Source organism: Ambystoma mexicanum, chromosome 14 (assembly GCF_040938575.1).
Source record: "Ambystoma mexicanum isolate Mex_15411 chromosome 14, UKY_AmexF1_1, whole genome shotgun sequence".
Classification (NCBI taxonomy): Eukaryota; Metazoa; Chordata; class Amphibia; order Caudata; family Ambystomatidae; genus Ambystoma; species Ambystoma mexicanum.
Genome location: NC_090940.1, coordinates 445,281,404 through 445,299,518, shown reverse-complemented (window position 1 = coordinate 445,299,518; position 18,115 = coordinate 445,281,404). Strand labels below are relative to the sequence as shown.

The 18,115-nt window shown below is 46.0% G+C and overlaps 1 protein-coding gene across 3 annotated transcripts in view; it reads right to left on the bottom strand.

Annotated features, from left to right (window-relative positions):
* KTN1 (kinectin 1) overlaps positions 1–18,115 on the bottom strand; it is a 3,101,875-nt gene that overhangs the window by 2,991,576 nt on the left and 92,184 nt on the right. For all 3 annotated transcript variants that reach the window (XM_069637667.1, XM_069637665.1, XM_069637666.1), the window contains exon 2: positions 9,586–10,129. In XM_069637667.1, coding sequence (XP_069493768.1) covers positions 9,586–10,108 — 523 coding nt within the window. In that variant the 5' untranslated portion in view covers positions 10,109–10,129. The remainder of the gene's footprint in view (positions 1–9,585; positions 10,130–18,115) is intronic.

Below are 18,115 nucleotides of genomic sequence, written 5' to 3'. Positions count from 1 at the left end.
GACTGCCAGGAGCTGCCCGCCCCCAGAAGCTCAGGGAATGGGAATGGTCCATGGTGGGGGGAAAAAGGAGGAGACCTGCCCCGAGGGCTCCCCCTGAAAGGGGGGAGGAACACAAAATGGAGTGGGGGATGTGACTAACAGATAGACCTCCTAGGGATAAAATCCAGATCTGAAGGGGTGGTGGGCCCAGAAGCCATCCTGATGGCAGGGGGCAATGGGGAGCAAACATCCTGGAGTGGGTAAGCGACAAGGTGACCTCAGAGTGTTTGAGGTTCAGTGGGAAACCCCAGGGAGGGTACAGGGGGGGGGGGGATTTAAGGACAAAGGGGGGACGTGGGCTATACTTTCCAGGGCTCAAGAGGGGCGGCAATATGGTCCAAAAGGGGTAAGGACGAGAGGTTATGAGCTGGGAATGAGGGGCGGCGGGCCAAGTGATAATGAGTTCTGGAGGGAATAGTCCTAGGCATGGGTGACTACAAGGGCCCCAGAAATAAACTAGGTAATTCAAGTGGATAGCCCATAATGTGAGGGGCTTCAACTCCCCTCTAAGTAGGCAACAACTGGAGAGATTTACGAGGAAGGAAGGGCCGGATATACTGGGCCTAGAGGAAACACATTTGCTGTCCAGGGACCAAAGATGGTTGCGGCTTACATCAAATTTTTCAGGCCTCAGCGAACACGAAAACAGCAGGGGTGGTCTTTGGCATTTAGAAACTCCGTGCACTTCAGGGAAGAATGCACGGTTAGAGACAAGGGGGGCAGATACATCATAGTGAGGGGCATGTGTCAGGCTATGGTATATACCATTACATACCATTACATTATATACCATTACAGTAATATACGCCCCAAATGTAAGACAGGAGGCGTTCCTGGAGAAATTCCTTGAAGTTCTGGGAGAAATGGCAAGAGGCCTGGTGGTCTTAATGGGCGATTTCAATCTAGCATGGGACGGGGCTAAGGATAGATCCGGGGGGAGGGGGCTGGGTTCGGGTAGAGCTGCCTCAACGAGCCTAAGGGAAAGGATGGTGGGGTTAGGCTTGAAAGATGTTTGGCGGGAATTAAGGGGGGATGAGGTGGGATATACTTTCCTCTCTGGGGTTCACGGTACTCAGACGAGGATAGATTATATATGGGTCTCAGCGACACTCCTGGGACGGGTACAAGAGGAAAAAGTAGGCCCCTTAGGCATAGCAGACCATAAAATTGTCACTATGCGTTTAGAAGTAGGGGTGAGAAAGAGGGGGATATGGAATTGGAAGTACCCAGCGGCCCTCATGAGACCGGCGCTCAGAGAGGAAGTTGAAGGGAAAATGAGGAAATTCATGGAAGAGAACAAGAGAGGAGATACCTCTCAGGATATACGGTGGGATGCATTCAAAGCCACCATTCGAGGCGAGCTTATAGCAGCCAAGGCCAACCGAGATAGGCAAATAGGGGAGCTGGAAAGGCAGTTAGAGGGGGAGGTGGAAGCCGCCCGACAAAAAGCAGAGATTGCCCTGAATAGGGTCTCTTTGAGGGAATATAGCAGAGCGGAGGGGCAGCTCCGAATTAAAAAGGCGGAAGGGGCCCTTTTATCGATGCGACAAAAATTCTATGCAAAGGGGAACAAGTCCGATTGCCTTCTGGCTCGCCTTCTGAGGGGGGAAGCAGAAAAAAAAGTTATAGGGGCGCTTAGGTCAGATGGGGAAGAAAGGTTGACGTGTAACGAGGACATCCAGGAGCACCTAGCTGCTTTTTACGAGAAGCTCTACACATCTCAGCATCCCACGGCTCAATCCCAAGAGAAGTTTTTGGGAAAAATCACCTTAAGCAGAGTCAGTGAGGACTCTCAAGAAGCGTTAAGCCGAGAGATCACGGAGGAGGAGGTGAGAAGGGTGATATCAAATCTCCCTCCGGGAAAAGCACCGGGCTCCGATGGGTATACGGGGGCGTTTTACAAAACATTAGCTAGCTTTCTTATTCCACACTTGGCCCATTTATGCAATGCGTTCAAAACTACGGGACGTATAACCCCCTCTATGGAAGAGGGGAAAATTACCCTGATCCTAAAACCTCATAAGGACCCAATGGACAGGGCATTTTACAGGCCGATAGCATTGATCAATGTAGATGCTAAAATCTATACAAAGATCTTGGCCAATAGACTCGAGGGACTGTTCTCGGAGTTAATACAAAGGGCCCATCTAGTGGAAAAAACACAGTCGCAGGGGAACAACCAGAGGTGAGAATAGACAGAATTCACGGAGTTGGGGCACGGGCCAGAGATGTTATGGCGGCTTTGCCAGATTACAAAACTAAGGAGCAGATTTTGCAGCTATCCAGGAAGGCCGAAGGCCAAACATATAACATACAATGGGGCTGAACTGTTGCTTATCCAGGACCTGACCCAGACAACCTTGGCTGAAAGGAGAAAAATGGCTCAGGTCGTGCAGGCACTTCGAGACAGATATCCGATACAGATGGACATTCCATTTGGTATGGTTTTCGAATGGCAGGTGAGGCAACACAAGATCACTTCCTACGAAGAAGGAGCAAGGTTCTTGGGGATCGAGGAAGAGGACCAGGAGGCAGGGGCACCTCAATTGAAGGACCATATTGCGCGCAAGAGCTGGGAATGGTCAACGTTGGTGAAACCTAAACGGAACAAGAAAGGGGGAGGTTGGTGGGGCAGGGGGGGAGGGGAGTACCAGCCCCAACTGAAAGGACCAGCCATCTGAGGGGAACGAGGTAGGAGACGGCCTCCAGTGAAGGACAGAAGATTTACGTGAAATGGTCACTGAAGTACCAGGAGCTAAAAAAGCATCAAGCCTGGGGAGGGCGAACAAAGGGATTGAAGTAGGAGGTCCCATGGGGGGGTGTTACGCTCACCTGGTATCCACAGGGATGCCACCCAGCCGGGTTACTCGCTAGTATGCTTCTCAGCTTTGCCCTGATGTGGTCTGCGGGGAAGGTTCTGCCTGAAAATACAGGAGGACTGTGTTCAAGGCTGACCGACTGGGTAAAGTATCCTCCCTCCACCCCGTAGGATTTCAGTCCCTCTGGCGCCCTCTCCTCACCTGGTGGTAGAATTAGGCGTGCTCTCCATCCTGCCTTCTTTGCAGGGGCACGTTGTCTTTCATGGGCGAGTGCGGTCCAGTTACTTCACTAACGCCGGCCCGTTTAATATTGTTCAGGTAGGTTTTATTGCTGTTCTTTAGTTTTGCTGCTATCCGGCATGCCCTTCTTTGTTTAAAAAGGTCTCTTTTTTTCTCCCTTAGGTATGCGGAGCTTCAGCGAGGTGAACTGGCTTGGTGGAGCCCTGCTGTTAAATGATGGCGCATTAAGAGCGCCATGATGCGGTAAGTAAGCGCTATGCGCAGCGCTGCGAAGTCTTGCCTTTGCTAACCTGTGTTTTCCTTCCTTGTAGGTCGCGGTGTTCTTCAGCGTGAGTGGAATGTCCGGAGTGGTGCCAGCCGAGAGGCGGCCAGCCAGGTAAGCCTTTTGAGAAGTTCGTAATTTTTAAATGTCTCTACTGCTTTCTTTAATGTTGCCTCCATCTTCCTCTTTCAGGTCGTTCTGTCCGGGAGGCGTGCAGATTCGAGGAAGCTGTTCTCAGTAGCTGCGAGTGACTAAAGATGAAGACTGCAGGTAAGATGCTGCTGCTAATGATGTTCCTTTTGTCTCCTTGCAGGTTCGGCTTCTCTGAGGGAATAGCTGGACACGGTGAGCGTCACGTTGCAAGCTGCAAAGTAATGCGAAGCGTGTTGTCTTGCTTGGGTGTGGTTGAAATAGCCCCAACAAAATAGTCCAGGTAAAGTAGTCCCTAGGCTACCACACCCAAAACACTAGACCGCATAGCTTGGTTCTTAGGAACCAAGCTATGTGGATGCCTCCATGTTGGCTGACAATACAATAAAGTAGTTCCCAAGCACATTGTTTTTCATGGTGTACGAGCTTGGCGCCACAGGCGCCAGGACTGGCCCCATGAGGGCTTTTGAAGAGGATGCCAGGCTCTTACCAGGGGGGGTGGGGGGGGGGGAGAACCCGCTGATGTGCAAGCTGGGTTGCGAGGGGGCTCAATTCCCAAGGGGGAGATCAGAGGGTGGGGGGAGGTTGCTAGAGGCCGGTGGAGCTCCTCCAGTCAAGGGGAAGGGAGGGGGATGAGGGAGGGAGTATACAGAAGCTAGAAACTCCTATGAAAATGGATAGCCTGAATAGGTTAGGCATCATACCCCTGAATATAAAAAGGGACTAAACTCGCCTTTGAAGAGGAAAAAACTGGAGAGGTTCATAAGGAGGGAGGAAACGGATATACTTACATTACAGGAAACCCACGTACAGACCCGAGACAGGGAACGCCTGAGATTGCAAGGATATCCCCATATCTACCAGTCCACAGAAAAGAACAAGAAGGCGGGAGTGCGGATAGCCTTATGGAACACCCTTGATCTTACAGTAATGGATATGGAAAGGGATGCCATGGGGAGATACATAGCTTTGTACTTGAAGCGAGCGCTACATGATAGCAACCATGTATGGCCCAAATTCGGGTCAAGACGCCTTTATCCAACGTGCCCTGGACAGACAGAAAAATTCGCGAAGGGTTCTATAATATTGACAGGGGACTTTAATTTGGCTTGGGATCCAGAAAAGGACAGATCTACGAAAACCAAAAGGACCCCAGGAGAAACTTTTGAAAGAACTGATAAAGTGGAGAGGATAGCCCCAGTGGACATATGGAGGGGAAAAATGGGAAAAAGGAAGGGACCACATTCTTCTCTCATGTCCACCATTCATCGTCACAAATAGATTATGCGTGGGCCTCCAGGAAACTCCTGGGACAAGTAAGGGCCATAGAGGTGGGGGCAATAATCTTGTGAGACCATGCACCCTGGACATTGAAAATAGGTGGAAGGCCAAGTTCCCCAGGACTTTGGAAATGGAGGTCCCCAGTGCACTTTTTTAGGGACGAAGTCCTGGAGGAACGAATTGAACGAGGCGATCGTGTGTTTCTTTGAGGATAACAACTTTGAAGACACGTCAGCGCAAACTAAGTGGGACGGCTTTAAGGCAACAATCGGGGCGAAAATCAATGAAATCAAGGCACGCAAGGACAGGGAACTAATTCTGCTAAAAAAAGATTTAGAGGACAAATTAAAGAGGGTAATGGATAGGATGGGAGTGGGAGTGAGGGGGAACGAGAAGGGAATAATGAGCTATCAAGGGCCAACGGGAAATTATACAAGCAAAGGCAGCAGAAAAGTCACTGGTGTTTCTAAAACAGAAATTTTACATCAAGGCCAATAAAGTTGAAAGACTTTTGGATAGGTTGTTGAGAAGGGAAGAGAAGGCTAAAACAATCATAAAAGTAAAGGTGGAAGGGGGGGAACCAGTATGGACACCAAAGATATCGTCTGAGAATTTGAGGTTTTATACAGAACGATATAGCTCGGCAAACCCTATAGAACAGAGTCAAGCGAAATATATAGAAGCAAGGGAATTGGCCCAAATAACAGATCAGGAAAGAGAAGCACTAGAACTAGACATCACATCGGAGGAGGTGCGGAAGGTCATTACGGCTCTGGCCAGAAATTAGTCACCCGGCCCAGACAGCTTCAATTCACAATTTTATAGATCCTTCAGGGAAACACGGATTCCATATTTGGTCCCCCTTCTCAATGAAATTGGGAGTAGGGGAAAAATTACAGCTACCATGGAAGAGGCAAAAGTAGTCCTCTTCCCAAAAGAAGGCAAACACCCGACGGAAGGCTGTTCTTATAGGCCGATGGACCCAATTAATGTAGACAAAAAGATCTTTACAAAAGGTACTGGCGAATCGCTTAGACCAAATCCTTCCAAGCATAATTAGTTCAGACCAATCAGGGTTCATCAAGAGAAGATAGACAAGTGATAATACAAGGAGGATAGCTCATCTCATAGAAAAGGTCAATGAAAAGAGAATCCCAGCCTTTCTAGTAGCTTTAGATGCGGAAAAGGCCTTTGACAGGGTTGAGTGGCAGTTCCTGTTCACCGCAATGAAGAAAATGGGCTTTGGTGAGAAATGTCTAGCAATAACCAAGGCCAACTACCAGAAACCATCCATAAGGTTAGCAATAAATGGCCAGCTGTCCGAGCCCATTAAGGTTCAAAAGGGGCACGAAGCAGGGTTGCCCCCTTCTCCCCTTTGCTTTACGCTATCTACTTTGAGCCATTTCTCGAGGCAATAATAGCAAACAGGGAGATTGTGGGGATACTATTTGGGGGAAGGGTACATAAGATGGCCACCTTCGCAGACGATATGCTGTTGACCCCGAGGGATCCCTTAGGGCAATGGAGACAGAGATACTACGGTTTGGGACAATAGCAGGGTTAAAAATAAACCCCCATAAAACAGAAATCCTGAATCTCACAATAGCAAGAGACGGAGGTGGGTCTCAAGGGCACGCCTGCATATGGATGGGTTGAGAAGTACATAACCTATCTGGGTATAAAGTTAACTAAAATGGTGGAAGAACTCTTTTGGGTCAATTATATGCCCTTGTTAGAAGTAATAAGGAATATATTGGTAGACTGGTGACCTCTAACGCTTACCTGCATGGGCAGAATTAATGTCCTAAAGATGGTTATTCTGCCGCAGCTGCTGTATTACTTTATGACTCTCCCTGTCCAGGTCCATGTCTCTCTTTAGGGCGGGAAATTTATTTGGAATAATAAAAGACCGAGGATAGCTAGAAAGGTTATGATGATGCCCAGAAATAGGGGAGCTATGGGGAACCGGACTATAAAATATACTTCATGGCGGCAGAAATAGAGTATTGAGGGACTGGCTGAAATATGACCAGGAAAAGATATGGAAGGCCATGAACAAGGCAGTAATAGGGGAGAACCTTGAGGAGGTACTGTGGAAACCGAAGGGAGACAGACCAAAATAGATGTACTACAACAGGATACTGATGGTGGGAGGGGACTCCTGGGATGAACTAATAAGGCAGGCCCAAATTACCACATTTATGTCTCCATTTACACCAATTTTTGGCAACCCAGGTTTCGCCCCAGGGTATAGAGAAAAGTGCTTTGGGGCATGGTGAGGAGGTTGTCAAAGATCCGGGACACGTTTGTGGGGCCAGATGTTAAATCATTCTCTGAATGTAAGGTAGACTTTGGAGTGGAAGAATCAGAGAGGTACCGATACTTTCAAATAAGGCACTGGGTCATGCAACCGCCCATTAAGAGGAGAGCAACGCACAGCTTAACTCCTTTTGAGAAATGCCTAGTGTCTGACCGTGGTGATAAACACTTAGTGGGGGCAATTTATTCACTCAAACAAGTGGAGAAACCAAGGGAGAGAAGGTACAGGACATCCTGGGACGGGGCAACAGGCCAAGAGATAGAGGCAACAGAACGGAAGCAACTGTGGGCTAACATACCCAAGTAAACAAGATCCCTACAAATTCAGGAAATATGGGTGGAATTCATGTTAGAATGGCATTTAGCTCCAGACAAGATACATACATTTTACACCTCAGTGTCCAACCTTCATAAGAACCAATGTGGAATGGTGTGGACTTGGAATGATATTTGGTGGGACTGCCTTCATACCCAGGATTACTGGAGTGTAATATTGGAAGCACTAGGAGAGTCACTGGGTCTGAAGGGAAGGGGCAACAGGCTTTGTCTATACTGGGGCTATGGGGAAAGCTGGAAGACTTGCCCTCCAGAGCATTGCGCAAAATATTTGTGATTCCGATGATGGCAGGGGCGCTGGGGGTGGCGCAAAGATAAAAATCAAATGACCCTCCAACAGAACATGAATGGGTAGGAAAAGTCTGGAACTTTTCTGTACTGAAATGGGCTACCTACTCTCTGCAAGGAGACCATCAAGGCTTTCTGGGGGATTGGTCTTGGATTCTGGGGTTTCTTCAAAAAGGGGAAAGGGGGAACCGATGCCCGAGGAGGATGAGACTGCTAGGCCTAGTGGAATAAACCACGTTAACTGACATTAAGAGGTAACGACTTAAAGGAACTTAAAAGGAACCCCCACCACAGACGGTCAGACTCTCAGGGAGGGCGGGGGTTACAATGTTATGGAAAAAATTTGAAATGTTAATAAAATGTAACATGGAGAAAAAAAAAACTGACTTTGTCTTGGTCATATTTATAGATAAATCATTCTCCTTTGCATGCGTCCAAAGTCTCTTTAGGGCTCCAGTAAAACCCCCTATAGTATGATCCATAACTACTAGATCATTGGCATAGGCTAAGCAAGGACAATGATAACTGCACATTTTTGGGGGAAACCCTTTGAGCTCTGCCAGTATCTTGGGTAAATCTGCCAGGTAAATATTAAAAAGCATAGGGGCCAATGTACATCCTTGTTTGACCCCTCTTATAATGTCAATGGGCTCTGTTAGTGCTCCACTCTCACTCAAACGTATTTGAGTGGTAGTTACCTCATACATTGTTTTGACCAAATATAATAGAACTTTAGGGCAGTTATATCTTTCATCTTGAACCAAAGCTGACGATTAATGGAGTCAAAGGCCGCCTGAAAATCAAACACAGCATAAAGGCCTGGATTATCTACTCCAAAAGCTTTACCTTTCAAGTGGTCCATCAGTCTAATATTTTGAATCGTATTGCATCCTGGACAAAAGCCAGATTGAAATTTGTCAAACAGACCAATGTTATTTACCCAACAAAGCAATTTGTCCAATAGAAAGGCCGCAAATAGGTTCCCTGTAGTGTCTACCATAGAGAGGGGCTGATAGTTACCCGGACTCAAGGGGTTACCCTTCTTAAAGCAGTATCAGAAGCTGATTAGTCAGGAAAATAGGCAGGGAGGAGAAACAAACTATACACAAGTACATACACTTAATAGCTCAACAAAAACTACTTTTCAGATAGTCCTTTTCTGGCAGAAATTGTGGTTTTAAAATCACCTTAAAAAAAAAAAAGACACCAATATACATACATAATTCGGAATGAGTCACTGGTGATTCTACTGTATTGGTCCACAAGAAAAAAGGGCAAGCTTTCATGTGTATTCCATGGCAAAAAAAATTCTAATATGTTGGAAAGTGACATCTCTATATGCCAAAACTAAAAAAGCAAAAAGACAATGCAATCTTGCAAGGATGGTACTATTGTTTTGCGAACACTTCTCGGCTGCTAGCTTTCAGGAACACATACCCCTTCCTCCCACAGGTGTAGTACACCTGAAGCAGATCCCGGATAACAGCCTGAGCTAAAGATGTGTAGTCTTGGAAGAAAGCCATGATATTTATGATATTAATCATAACAAAAAAGTAGCCGTATCCTTGCAAGACAGCATTTATTGGGCAAAATCAAAAATAAAATATACTTTACACATTCTCTTGACTGTTTTACATGAAATATGAGATTCTTGAAGAAACAGTGGACTACAAACTTGATATTTGCTATAGTTGATTTGTAGGTCTACATCCATCACAGCTAAAGCATTTAAAGAAATGTTACTTTTAAGCAAAACTAGAACAAATTATATTGAGTGAAGATGTGCACTAGAGAAATCACTAAACAAAGCGGTTTACATTTCTTAGATTGACAGACTGTTATGTGAAATACCTCTGCTTTGAATTGGTTTCTTTTGCCCAGGTTTTTTCTTGGTTCCAATAGATTCCGAAGGTGGGCTTGGCTGCTTTGTAACAGGAATAGGTTCAACTCTTTTGCCTGTAAACTTGGATCCATCACTCTCTTTTGCCAGTAGATCATCTTGTACATGTTTTGACTGTTTCTTTTCCCTTTTCTTTCGTTCTCTGAGGTTGCTTGGCATCTCGGCTGCACTCAACACAATGTGAGTGGAGAGTTCTTCAATGGGCAAGGCATCAATTAAATCAAAGTCTACCAATGCACTCTCCGAATCAGACTCCTGAAGGTTACCATTGTGGGCATCTTTTCGCTTATTCTTTCTCTTGTCAGGTCTCTTTTTATCCATCTTTACAGGGGGGAGCTTCAGTTCTTTCTTCTGCTTTGCCAAAACTTCATCATAGGAGGTCTCTTTCATGAACAGCCAAAAGAAGAGGAAAATGATGGTAATGACGACTGAAGGGACAAGGACTATAAAATAGGTTGACTCGTAAAACTCCATGGTTGTTTCCTTGATGTCGTTCTGTCAAAGGTTATAAAAGGAGAAAACATGTTAATCTAATTGTACACCAATTGATTCAATTTTTGGCAAAGAATGCGTGCATTTAAATGACATTCCTGATTTTGTGTTTTGGGCCTATTATAGAAATTGGGGTTTTTCAGAAAATTTAATTAGTTTGAAAACGGTATTGCCTTTTGGGCGGTAAGTGGAGGATAAAAAGGCAGTACAATGTTCTAATGATTTGATGGCAGTTAGAAAAAGAAGAGAGAGATAGTGGGCACATGTATTCAACTGGTTAAATTATTTACCTATAACAAACTGGTTGAAAAGAAATTGCACTGGTAGAATCAGTTATTGAGTAGATCTCTAACCTCAGATGGGTAAGCAGAATTCAAATGTTTTATTAAGAAAAAATTATCAGGTGGTCCAAAACTCTAATCAGTGTGGCCAATACTGTGTTTGCAGTTTTAACAGCATCTGTAAACCTTGCATTCATACTGTGCTTCTTTGTAAATCATCTCAATGTCTTTTACAGACTTCTTCGATTCCAGGTAAGTAGTGGTTCTCTGTGCCTTTCATTTATCAATGTCTTTAGGGAGATTGCCTTCACATCTCAGCAGACAGTGTCTACTTCTGAACTTGCACCAAACTCAAGCTATGGTTTCTATTGCTCACTTTTTCTATGGTTTCTAAGAATCCTTGCAATGGCTTATAGCATATAGAGGTTTTTGATAACTTTCTCAATGTAAACTAGAAAATGGAACACCCAGTTTCAGAATATATCCTTTCTCTTCAGGGTCCCTTTCTTAGTGTGCACTCTAGAGGATTGGCCCGAGAAGGATTTCCTCCAAACTCTGGTCTGCCCCCGACTTGCCTCATCACGACCTGTATCCATCCATGAACTCCTATTCCAGTGTTCGTTCCATGTTTTTGCCCCCTCTCAGTCTGCTCTCCATCTCACTACTTTACCTCAGGTCCCGCTTCAGCGGTTCGGCTGTCTCTACGCCTCCCTTGTACACTTCTCAGCTCTTCCTCATGTTGTCCTGGACTCCTAAAGTGTTGCTTGGGCTTGGTCTCATTCTTGTGTGACTGGAAACTTGGCCAACTTTTACAAGCTCAGTCAGTACTCCTCTTTTCAAGAAGGAAGAGATCATAAAAGACAAGTTTCACATTAACACGGTCACCTGTCAAGTTACCAGCAAAAGCCAAAGTTTCAGGTAACTGTGGGGAGGGGATCTTCGGAACATAAAAAGTTTCTAGCCATCACATCACTGACTAAAGCAATTACATTTATTTCGTCAATATTAAAAGGATTCCTACATTCGATACTCAAATTCCACATTTGTGCAATTTGAGACATCTTATTAGTGATTTTTTTAAATAAAATTAGAAAATCTGTAGAGGACCTCAACTTCTGTAATGAAATTCAATATATATATATATATATATATATATATATATATATATATATATATATATATATATATATATATATATATATACATACATACATATACACACACACACACACCCCCCATTCCCCCGTCCCCTTAAAATTACACCCATGCTCATTTGGTTACTTATTATAACACTACACGGGATGAAAAAAAGAAATAAAATCAGATTCACAGGGGCGTCAAATTGATACCAATGAAAGATGTTATTGGTAGAAGAAAACAAAATACTAACCAAAAAGGAACAGACATGGAGTAGATAAATTGGGTTTACACAATGTAAAATGTCTTCATGTGTTTACAGCTATGGGCTAAGAAGCACAATCAATGCTTTTTACCTGCCCAAACTAGAGCTACCTCTCCATCCTCTGGTGAGGTTTTGGGACCCACCAACTCTAAATCCCCTTCAGACTATTTGACAATAGAGAACCCTCAGGTAATAAGAATCAACCAATAGGCCCAAACACCCACCTTTACTACATTGGCCAGGCAGAGAAAAGCTCTGAAGTGTTGCAAGGCATCTTAATAGCTTTGAATGGGTTACATCTGATTTTACTGAACAAAAAAAAATCCCTCCAAACCTCTGTCGTTTCCCTTTATTTATAGTAACACCAACAGTCACCCCAACTGTTATTTTTTACCAAGTTTATTTATTCAACGAGGGCATGTGCAGATTACAACATGAAGAGACATTACCGTATTTGTCAATTATTTAACATGTCCTTCCGTACTCAAACAATGTCCCTCTTTAGTAATTGGTTGGTCACCACAAGGGTTTTCAATAATCCCCTGACATGTGTCCCTTACCCTTAACCAGTACCCCCTGCCCCCCTCCCGTTTCCCCAACTTGTTTGGATCCAGAGTCTTTTCCCCGTTGCTGGGTTACAGTCTTATTTGCATAAGCAGAACCTTGCTTGTTTGCAGAGTCTCATCGAACTTGACTGTTTGAGTAACCTCGGTTTATGGAAGTGGCCTTCTCTGTCCTTTACAAAGTCCTGGAAGGGGCTCCACACCGCTAGGAATTTCGAGTATTTACCTGCTTTTAGGGCACATACCTTTTCCATTGCCATAACCCCCCCAGATTTTTACCCACCACCACGCTATTATCGGTCCCGATTCATTCTTCCATCACTGTGCTAATGTCATTCTCGCTGCCATCAGCAAGTGTGTGGTAAGGGAGCTTTGTTTTCTCAAAGCTGCTTATATACCGTCTGATACCGCTCCCAGTAGAACCACTTTTGGCCTCATTGGTAGGTCCCTTCCCGTTATTTCTTTAATGTGACCCAGCACTTATTTCCAGTACATCACCGTTTTTGGGCATGTCCACCACATATGGTATAGGGCACCCCCCTCTCACCACACCTTCAACATTCTGGGGGGTATTTTGCATTGATTTTAAGTAGGCGATATGGGGTCAAATGCCACCTATAGCACAGTTTATACACTGCTTCCTTGATCGCGGTGCATTTGGATGATCTGTGCGCCCTCAGCCAAATCTGTCCCCATTCCTCTTCTGTGAAGGTTTCTCCTATATCTTTCTCCCAGTTCTCTTTATATGGTAGATGGTCTACTATTTGTGCGTTGCTTAATAGTCTATATATTCTGGCTATCCGGCTCGCTGCCTTGCCCTCCTGCATGGTTAATTCCAGACCCACTGGGGTTCTAGTGCCTGCCCTCTTCACCATCAGCTGGGAGATCCAAGGTCTAATTTGCATGCAACTGTAGCTCTTTCTCCCAAACCCCATATATCTGTTTGCAGTCCTCAAATAGCAGAAGGAACCCCTCCCAGTACATATCTTTTAAGGTCAGTGTTTCCGCACCCCTCCAACCCTCATAGAATTTCTGTTGTAGACCTGGTGTGAAATCCACATTATAGGCTAGTGGGGCTAGGGAACCCAGCCCCCACTGGATATTCTTTATACCCATCGCTCTGTCCCAACTGCGTAGTGACATCTTAGTGGTTTCCAGTAGATTTCCCCCCTTCTGACGAGTTCCAGTGTTAAGGGCACGTAGTACTTTCAGAGGGATATTAGGAGACAGTTCTATCTTGCACCACCCATACAATTTATTTTGTCGCGCCCATTTCAACATCGGGGCCAAGTGGGCTGCCAGTACATATCTCTCTATGTCCAGGACTCCTAGACCCCTGTGAAGGGGTGGGCGCATCCAAATCCGCTTTTGTATCCTAGGTTTCTTGCTTTGCCATATGAAGGAGAATTTTGCTTTTTGTAGCTCTCTAATCATGCGGGCGGTATGTCTATGGGTAATGATCCAACCACGTAGAGCAGTCGGGGGAGAAGGGTCATTTTCACTGCTGCGATCCTCACAAACAATGACAACTCTTGGGTTTCCCCATCAATGCATGTCGTCTTGTAGTGGTTTCCAGAGGGGTTTAATGTTAGTTCTGAAAAGGTTCCCCATTTCCCCTGTTAAGTTTATCCCCAGATATTCCAAGGTATCCTTTTCCCAGATCAAGTGGTATGTTTTCTCCAGTAACCCGATGATCTCACCCTCCTCTGTTACATGCAGTGCTTTTCATTTAGAGTAGCTTATGGAGAACCCGGATACCCTGACGAACTCCGGTAATTATTACATGCTTTTGGGCAGTGTGTTTTTAATATCTTTCATGAACAACATTATGTCATCCGCATATAATGCGATTTTATGTGGTTTTCTCCACATACCACTCCACTAATTTCCAGGTCTAGTCTAATCTGTACCGCAAAGGGTTCCATCGCCATTGCAAATATTAAGGGGGGCGGCGGGGAGCGGTCAGCCCTGTCGTGTGCCTTGCCTTATTGTAATCTGTTCAGTCAGAACCCTGCTCGTTTACTGTAAAGCTCGTCGATGGGATCTTAAAGTTTGCTAGTACCATCCTTGTGAACTAGGGCCCGCAACCAATCCACTCTAGTACCAGCTTTAGGTATTCCCAATCTAGGCTATGAAAAGGCCCGTCTAGCGTCTAGTGCGGCTACCGAAAAACGCTGTCTCGTTCTTGTTGCCAGGTCGATGATAACTATGGCCCGTCTCACATTGTCTTGTGTGTCGCCCCGTGATAAAACCTGCCAGGTCTTCATGTATGATTTCTGGGAGGACTTTCATCAGCCTGGTTGCCAGTATCTTAGCATAGATCTTTGCGTCAGTGTTAAAGAGTGCGATGGGGAGGTAACTAGTGCATTCTGTGGGGTCTTTACCCAGTTTCAAAGTTAATATTGTCATAGATTTCCCCATATCTGCAGTGACCGACCCTTTCTCCCTAATGACATTGAGGAGCTGTGTTAGCAGTTGTGAGCCGAAGGTTTTGTAATAACCATTTCCCAAGCCATCCGGACCCAGGACTTTGTTTGAGGGCAATGCTGAGATCGCGTCACTGACCTCTTGGGCCATTATCAGACCCCCTAGTGTGCTCCTGTCGAGTTCCGAGACTTGGGGCAGTGGCGTTGTCCGCACGTAGGACTTCTGGCCCTCTGGGTCGAGGTGTTGCCATTTTAGCAATTCCTCGTGGAATTCTACCATTATTTCTAGTTTCCCCTTCTCTGCCGTGCATGTTTACCCCTGCCTATTTTTAAGCTGCGTTATGTGATTTCGTGCCCTTTGTTTCTTCAGTTTTGCTGCTAGAAATGTGTTTGCTTTCCCTCCGTGTATGTAATACATTTGTTTGGTGCTCAGTAATGTCAGTGCTACCCGGTCTGCAGTGTGGTTTTTTAACTGGGCTCTAATGTTCCTAAGTTCTTCTAGCGACTTAGGAGACTGTCGAGTCTCATGTTGTCTCTCGGCCTCTTTTAGTTCCCTTTCGAGTTTCTGTGTGACGAGCGCCCTTCTCTATTGCAAGCAGCCGCTTGTGAGAAATTCTCTGCAGACTACTGCTTTCCCCGTGTACCAGAATATCCTCCAGTCTGTTTCACCATCATAATTTTCTTTGAAGTAGTTATTTATTGTCCCCCCCATATGTGCTCTAAGCGCTATGTCCCTCAGTATCATTTCATTTAATCTTCATCCTGGTTGCCTTTTCCGCTCCTCCCCTCCCACTTCCATGCAGGCCAACACTGAAGCATGATCAGAGTGATATTGGGATCAAGGTTGCTGAGAGTAGGACCAGGCTTATCCTAGAGTAACCTTTGTGCACTGCAGAGTAATGCGTATATTCCCCGTTTTCTTACTGGAAGAACCGCCATGTTTCAATGACCCCCATATCTCTAAAGAACTTCCCCAGTGCTTGCCTGTTTTTCTGGTCTGCTGTTGTAGGAAGGAGTGTTTGGTCAAGGGTCAGGTCAATCACACAGTTAAAATCCCTGCCTATAATTAGCTGACCCTCACACCAGCCGCCCACTTCTGTAGTATCTCCGTGATATATATGTCCTGTTTCTCGTTGAGAGCCTATAGCGCTATGATTGTGTAGGTTTGACCCCCCTATTGTGCCCCATTTATTTTATTTATTTTTGCATTTGTAAAGCGCCACACAGCCCATAGGCATCGAGGCGCTACTGCAAGAAAATGACTTAGTTGCAGTACAAGGAGGGGTAGACCGAAAGTGTTAAAGGGATCATGTCTACCCCTAGCCTGGGAGAGAGGTGGTCGCCTTACAAAGGTTATACAGTTGACAATGTCCGAGTGGGGTTTATACAAACAGCATAGTTTTTATTGCTTTCCTGAAGCCCAGGTGGGACTCGATGCCTCTGATCTCGGCGGGTAACAGGTTCCAGTTGGTGGCCGCGAGGACTGGGAAGCTAGCACCACCTACTCTGGTTCTGATGCTTTTTGGAATTGCTAGACGGTTAGTGTGGCTAGATCTGGTTGGTCTGTTTGAGGGGGGGGGGGGACCAGAGAATCTCTGAGCAAGGCAGCGCGGTGCTGTGTCGCGATGACATTTGTGGGCGAGTGCCAGTGATTTGAAGAGGATCCGTTCCTTGACAGGTAGCCAGTGGACGGATTTTCTGGTGGCCGAGATGTGGTCTCTGAGATTCCAGTGGCTGCTCTGAGGGCATTGTTCTGCACCTTTTGAAGGTTTTTAATGTTTTTGGCTGAGGTGCCTAGTAGGAGTGCATTGCAGTAGTCTAGGCAGGAGCCTATGATTGCTCTTGCGATGGTGAGGGAGTTTTCCTGTGAGAGGCAGGGCCTTGCGGCAGTAAAAAGTTGAGTGGTAGGCTGCTGCTGAGGAGATTGCGTCGACCTGTCTGTCCATGGTGAGGTTAGAATCCAGGTAGACTCCCAGGGTTTTCACTGCTTTGGAGACCGAAATGCGGCAGTTGTCGATGAAGGAGTCATATATTGGGGCCCCATTTTATTGATTGTGGCTGGTGATCCGATGATAAGTAGCTCTGTTTTTTCGCTGTTGAGGCAGAGCCAGTTTTCAGCCATCCAGGTTTGGATGGTGCTGTAAATGGAGGTAAGGGTTTTTTGGTCGGCTTTGTAGTCTCCGGTGAGGGGGATGAGGACTTGTGCGTCATCGGCGTAGTTGGTGTAAGTGATGCCCATTGCATCGAGGTATTTGAATAGTGATCTTGTGAAAAGGTTGTACAGTGTAGGAGAAATGCAGGACCCCTGCGGGACAGGTATCTCCTTTCTGTATCCCAGAGTAGGTGAAGCTTCTTGAACCCCAGGGCTGGATGGATCAATATGGCTACTCCTTTCGTCTTTTTACCACTGGAGGCGTAGAACTGTTGGGAAAAAGCCTTATGGGCCATCCTCCTTTCGTCTCCTGGGAGGAGATGAGATTCCTACAAGATCTTGTTATGCTTCAATATACCTTTAAACATAAGAGCTCAGAGAAGACTCAGAAGACCACCTACCTGTGGTTATGGGGACCGCTGCTGGACCTAGCCGACGGTAGGAATTCTCCTGAAAACCCCTCTGCGGTCCTGCTCAAAGGCCTGGACACAGAGGTACCCAGGGAAACCCTCATGGGGAGAAAACCCTGTGGAGTGCTGCTTGGGTGCGCGGACTCCAGTGACTCAGGATGGGCGGTGACGAAGTGCAGAATCCCTTGTTGCGATGGCTAGCGCGTGGTCCTTCTTGGCTTTAGCCATGAAATACGGGAAGAGGGTTTTTAGAGCAAGGGATCCGGTGGGTGGTCCCTGAATAATATTTGCCCTGATGAGGTCTGTATCGTACCCTTGATAGGCAAGGCTGACCCTGTTCTGTGAAAATGACTCGAAGGGGGAGTCGAGCAGGATATATGACGACAGTGCTAAACAAGAAATAGGAGTATGTAAAGAGAAGGAAGAAACCAGCAGGTAACCAGGCAGGATGCGGATTGATTTCTTACCGATAGCTGGCCTGGGCACCGCCCCCTGGGAAATGCTGTCTTCTGGGTATTGTAGTAACAAAGGCCCCCGCTGTCTGACCGAGCGTTCGCCTTTGTGCCGAGAATTGGAAATGATTACGTTTTAGGCACGAGGGTACGAAGGGGATCTGCTTGCTGATCCCAACAATCGTGACCTACTGCAGGGTTGAGAGGCGCAACTCGTCACGGCGGTTGAGCCTCAGCGACGGTGGAAAAGGAGTCTGCTTCCCGTTTCGGATGCTGGTAGAGTAGGAAAGGGTCTGAGGGGGA